The sequence below is a fragment of the Limulus polyphemus genome, unplaced genomic scaffold (assembly GCF_000517525.1).
Source record: "Limulus polyphemus unplaced genomic scaffold, Limulus_polyphemus-2.1.2 Scaffold4099, whole genome shotgun sequence".
Taxonomy (NCBI): domain Eukaryota; kingdom Metazoa; phylum Arthropoda; class Merostomata; order Xiphosura; family Limulidae; genus Limulus; species Limulus polyphemus.
This window is the reverse complement of record NW_013669709.1, coordinates 96308-102853: the sequence shown is the minus strand read 5'-3', so window position 1 is coordinate 102853 and position 6546 is coordinate 96308. Positions and strand designations below refer to the sequence as shown.

The 6546-nt window shown below is 33.3% G+C and overlaps 1 protein-coding gene across 1 annotated transcript in view; it reads right to left on the bottom strand.

The window, feature by feature from the left end:
- Window positions 1-537: 537 nt before the first annotated feature.
- Window positions 538-6546, bottom strand: part of LOC106470583 (sodium/potassium-transporting ATPase subunit alpha-like) — a 29998-nt gene continuing 23989 nt past the window's right edge. The window contains exons 4-7 of the mRNA XM_022399197.1: window positions 4932-5045; window positions 4316-4568; window positions 2074-2342; window positions 538-762 (exon numbers count right to left, since the gene is read on the bottom strand). Of these exons, the coding sequence (XP_022254905.1) occupies window positions 538-762; window positions 2074-2342; window positions 4316-4568; window positions 4932-5045 (861 nt within the window). The remainder of the gene's footprint in view (window positions 763-2073; window positions 2343-4315; window positions 4569-4931; window positions 5046-6546) is intronic.

Below are 6546 nucleotides of genomic sequence, written 5' to 3'. Positions count from 1 at the left end.
ACAAAAAGTGAAACCGCAAATTTGCATGTATCTTCACATGGACCCAACAAATTTTCATGTCAAATGTGGTGAAGATCCATCCACAGGGGGTGAGGTAGTGGTAAAAATGCTCATAAAAACCGTAAAATGCAAAACTGAAAATTTATGTGACTTCCCTTAGATCCAACAAACCTTCATGCTAAATTTGGTTAAGATCCATCTAAAGGGGGCGAAGTAGTGGTAAAAAATGCAAAAACGCCCATAAAAATCGCAAAACATAAAATGCAAAACTGAACATTTGTATGTACCCCCGCGTGGACCTAATAAACCTCCATGCCAATGTTGGTGAAGATCCATCAACATCTTGCCAAGTAGTTACATGGACATACAACATACAGTACTAGTATGTTTAAATATATTTATTCATTCAAATTGGGTGTTTTAAAGAACCATCAGCAAACATATTATTAAGCATTTATTTAATAGAACATTTGCTTATTGATAAAAAGAACTCATTAAACGCGGATATTTTTCTTGCAATAAACGAATAATTAGGAACTAAAGACCGACTAATTCAAAATTACCAGACTGGTCTTCTGTGGTGTCAGCTTCTATTATCTGGCTGTCAAACCACATGTGAGCTACTGTCATTCGGTTCTGAGTCAGAGTACCAGTTTTGTCCGAACAAATAGTGGATGTAGAACCCAGTGTTTCGACAGCTTCCAAATTCTTTACCAGACAGTTTTTCGCCGCCATTCTTTTGGCAGTTAGGGTTAAGCATACCTAAAGAAAAGTAGGAAATACTTTTTAAAACTACACTAAATATAGAGGATATGTCTCTAATATCTTACATATGCGAACATATGTCAGACGTAGTATTATCATTGCAGCATGTTTTATTAATAAAACGACATTTTCCTTGTGGTTGTATTATCATTGATACATGATTGTGCTAGTATTTTATCTTTGAAACCTGGTTGTATTAGTGGTATTGTCTTTGTTGTATGCTTGTACTAGTTACATTATCTTTGAAACATGGTTGTGTTAGTAGTTTTATCTTTGAAACCTGGTTGTATTAGTGGTATTGTCTTTGTTGTATGCTTGTACCAGTTAAATTATCTTTGAAACATGGTTGTGTTAGTAGTTTTATCTTTGAAACCTGGTTGTATTAGTAGTATTGTCTTTCAGGCGTTGTCGTATTGGAGGTATTAGTTTTCACGTAAGGTTGTGTATGGGTATTATATGGTAGATAGTTGGAATTATAAAATAATAAAGCTTTTATGCACTCTTAATAGTTCACGACCTTCGATTGGTTTACAAGGAATATCTTACATCTGTTCGTTTCTTCCCATTTTCTGAACACATAATCTCCCAAAATATCGATACAACCTAATCGATTAAAGTTGTTTACAAACCAAAGCATTCTTTTTTTTTGATATCTTGTCGAGTTAAATAAGCTTTCTACAAATATGTTACTATTTTATTTCTCGTAAGCTGAAAAAAACAACCCAATGGAATGAAGTTATAAAAATCAAAAAGAAAACTGACAAAAAAGATACAAACGTAATTTTTCAGAAAAAAACAATTTCTTTCACGTATTGCTGTAGTATAAGTTGCTCATAACATAGAACCAAAAATCACTCGCAGTTACAGTGATCATTTGGTTACTGTTTATATAAAGCTACATACTGTGACGGTGACAGTTGTTTACTGTTTATGTAGAATAATAAAACTACGTATAACTAGTTACCATGGATCGTTGGTATGTAGCTTTATTGCTATACATAAACAGTAAATGTGACAATACCGGTGGTTACTGTGTATACAGAACAATAAAACTACGTATAACTAGTTACCATGGATCGTTGCTTACTGTTTATGTATATCAATAAAGTTACGTACTGTGACAATGCCAGGTGGTTACTGTTTACAACTACGTATAACTGGTACCATGGCTAGTTGATTACTGGCTGTTTAGAACAATAAAATCACGTACAGTTTCAGAGATTAATAAATTACTATATGTAAAACAATATAATCAAGTTACATTGACTAGTTGGTTATTGTTTTTGAAACAAAAATCGAATTACGTACAGTTACAGTGGCTAGAAGACCCTCTGGAACATTAGCCACAATGATACCGATCAAAAAGATGACAGCATCTAGCCAGTGGTAACCCAAGATGAAAGCGACAAAGAAAAAAGAGATCCCCAGGAAGACAGCTACTCCGGTGATGATGTGGATGAAGTGGGCGATTTCTCGGGCTATGGGTGTGTCTCCCATTTCCAACCCAGAAGCCAGGTTAGCAATACGACCCATCACTGTGCGGTCACCGGTGTTGATAACTATCCCCGTTCCAGTGCCTGAAAGTTGACCACGAAAATAAGCCAGTGAGCCAGGAAGGAAGGAAATAAAAAGTATGGTCTGATAATATATAATTGAAACAGCAGTAATGTAAAATAACACGAAAATAAGCCAGTGAGCCAGGAAGGAAAGAAATAAAAAAATATGGTCTGATAATATATAATTGAAACAGCAGTAATGTAAAATAACACGAAAATAAGCCAGTGAGCCAGGAAGGAAGGAAATAAAAAAATATGGTCTGATAATATATAATTGAAACAGCAGTAATGTAAAATAACACGAAAATAAGCCAGTGAGCCAGGATGGAAGGAAATAAAAAAATAATGATCTGATAATATATAATTGAAACACCAGTCGTGTTTATTTTACACAGTAAAAATCTTTTTACTTGAGACTGATTTACAGTCTTAAATCTACTCTCATGTTCTAACGCTTCAACACGCCATCCTGAGGTGCTTTAATGTAATTTAATTTATACTCGTACACAAGTGTTCAACTAGAATTTTATGGTCTACTACAGTTTAATTAGAAATCAGCTGAACTTAGACGTAACACGTTTCTCATCTCCTGTTTACGGCTGGTTAATTACGTTGAGTCAGAACGTTACCAATAAATATAGATTAACAGAAAGGTGTTGTAATTATAAAAAAGGTTCAAGTTGAAACATCAAAGTATTGACATTAATACTTAACTAATTTATTTGGCCACTAGGTTTAACATGCTTGTTAATTTTAATCTGAAGATTTGAACGAGTTGGACGAGTGTTCTGAGAGACGGACAGTGTTTCATTGGAAATACTGTTTAAACTTTTAGCAAATTCCACGAGATAAGCATTTTTTATATCAACTATAAAAACGATTGTATTTTGAAAGTGAATCGACTTTTGTTACGACAAGTATAATAATTTATTTTATTTTATGAAGACAAGGGGGACAGATATATACGTAACCTAGCTAGCTATAGTCATATAGAAAGCTTTAATGCTACAAAAAGTATTGGAACGAGAAAGTCAAAACAACAAAAACCGAGTTAATTAAATTTAAAAAAACAACCTTATTCCCACTTTGGCAAATCACTGTAGTTATTTTAGTCCGAGCCAAAGTAGAGATAAATATTTTTAACTTTTAAGTAACTCAGTTTTGTATTTTTTTTTACTTTCTTGTTTTAATATTTTTTACAGAATTAAAACTTTCTATGTTACTATATAGCTACCTAGGTTAGGTATATATCGATCCCTACTTTCTTTATAAAGATTAAGTTTTTTATTTTTATATTTTTTACAGAATTAAAACTTTCTATGTTACTATATAGCTACCTAGGTTAGGTATATATCGATCCCTACTTTCTTTATAAAGATTAAGTTTTTTATTTTAATATTTTTTACAGAATTAAAACTTTCTATGTTACTATATAGCTACTTAGGTTAGGTATATATCGATCCCTACTTTCTTTATAAAGATTAAGTTTTTTATTATACTTGTTCATTTTCTTTTTATTAGCAATATTTTTGTGCGCCAGTAATACCAAGCGTGGGGCGCAGGTATACTAGATTCGATTTATTGCTCACCTCAACCAACATACCCTCAAATCTAATTATTGGCCCAAAGTAACGTATCGTCCGTTATATATATATATATATATACACTAATATCCTTTTCGGTAGATGAAAGGAATCACTGGGGTCCCAGAAGGAAGAGTTCTGTGAAAGAATTAGAGTGATAAGGCTCGTCATCTTTTCTTTACACTTGTCTGGAAAAGTCACTTACTTACTTACTTAGATGGAAATTCGTCGAAGTTGTAAAATGTTGATTCACTCCATAAACGTATATAGCGATTTAGGTGGATTTATAATAAGCTGTAGTTTTGCTCAGGCAATACTGTAAAATAGCCATTGTAAATATTCAGATATTTTAAAGATGATTTTAAATGGGTGATTTTTATGTCACCTATCAACCAAAATTACAGGTAATACCTTCCACACAGTTGGTTGAGAAAAATGCTATGTTCCTTGTTTCCAATGGATTGTCGTTGGTAAGTTCTGGTGACCTGGTCTGTGCTTCTGATTCTCCAGTCAAAGAAGAGTTGTCAACTTTAAAGCTGTGAGAAGCGATTACCCGGATGTCTGCTGGGATTCTATCACCGCTTTTCACCTCCACAATATCACCAACTACAACTTCTTCGGCCGGAATACTGAACTTTTGACCATCTCGAAGAACAGTTGCATACTAATATTAAGAATGGTACTATTAGGAAAAAAGTGGGTATTCACAGCAGCTGTTTGGTACATGAAAACAGAGGAATATGGCAGAAAGGAATAGTGTAAGTTGCTACAAATTTCTATGTCATCGCTAAACATTACATCAGTGACTTCCATACTTTACATTTTGTAAGTCTTTTTTTTTCTATAGTATTTGTATTGGTAACATTAAAATTTTTCTGTTATATTTTATATGAACTGTAACTCTTTCTAATTATTCATATTACAGTTTAACAATTTTGGTAATTTGTCTATAAATAACAAATGTAATTCATATGCTTTACTATCTATTTTACCAGAGATTTGGTCTTCTGCTATAATAAAAGCTTACTTGAGGAACCATATTTTTAAAGGATTCCATGATCTTGGAACTTCTTGCTTCTTGGTAATAGGAAAAGCACCCGGTGATGATTACCACTGCTGATAAGACAATTCCTAGATATAACTGGAGGATAAATAAAAAATAAATAAATAAAAATAAGCGCCACCTACCTCAACAGGTTTAGATCATTATTGTATTAACTCTTATTTGGAGTAAATGCAAAATGTTCAAAGTATTTTTCACGGGATACTGTCTTGAATAAAGGTATTAATAATGAAAAAAAAACAATAATTGAATAAAACTATCTTTCCATGAGTTAACTATAGATAAACGACACTGACGCTACTTTATTAGAGCCCCTCCCCCAATCATTTGAAGCCCTTTACTCCAATATACAGGTAGGTTGATCATGTGATGTGCTGAGTGATTATTTAAGCTCTATAAATGTAGTGATGTAGTCATGCCATGCTTAGCCTGCAAAATAATAAGTAAGCGCAATAATGTCTCCGACTATCAAAGGGGCATGACAATTGATCTCTCTAATAGGGGTGCCATTATTAAAGATTGTTTCGTTGACTGACTGTTCAAAAAACGTCTGCAATTAGAACGTGACAGTATTTTCAATACAAAGAATTTGTCTGTGATAAGTAAAAACTATGAAGCCAATATTTCAAAATGCATCAGATGTCACTGTGTTTCAGTTATCAATTTTTTGAAGCAATAATCAATATTCAACTATCTGTACCACGTGAAGGACACTTTAAGAAAGACATATGATAACAGTTGGCCAGTCTGAAAACATCTCATACACAAACATGAAATCATGGCCTCAAAAACAGTTTATCTCAGTTGTAAACAGTGGCGCATAGAACGAACAGCGTAAAGAATGAATGACCAAAATAACACGGTGTCATCTAATCCGTCACATTTTACCATTTTGTTTTTACAAATGGTAGAGTAATAATATGAGAAAATCAAATGCTACACAAGTGCAAGCTTGAGGTGGTGTAATGGCCAATGAACATTTTTACTGCAAGAGACAGACATTTGATTCCTCTAGGAGGGCGAATAACATTCAGAATGCGTCTGAATGTTGTCCACCCTTTAATGTTGTATCTATCTTTAGACAAACAAAGGCTCTTCCAATACAATAATAGCGCAACAACCTAACAGGCTTATATCATCCAAAATTGGTTCAAAAAGAGTGACAACAAGTTCAGCTATTTTCCATGGTACTCAGAACAGTCACTGGACCTCAATCTAATAGCGTATCTTTAGAATGAACTTTAGGACTGATTTCGTCACTGCAATTCGTTTATGATATGTTTAACCCAACTGCAAAGAGTGATACAACCAGATATTAGGTGAATGTCCTAATAAGTTGGCCAGTCAGTAGCATTCCTTTTAATGAACCTAGTATGTCCTTTGAAATGGGAAAAAAATGTTTAAAAAAACAACATTTTAATCGTAAATATATATTTGATTAAAATACAACCTTCTTCATAGGTGGGAGGAGGGGGGGGTGCTAGCCAGTCTTCCTAGTTTTGAAAACAAATTCTAAGAAATATATGGTACAGTCATCCTGATATTTTAAAGAAAACTGCTTGTCAGCGAAGTATATCAT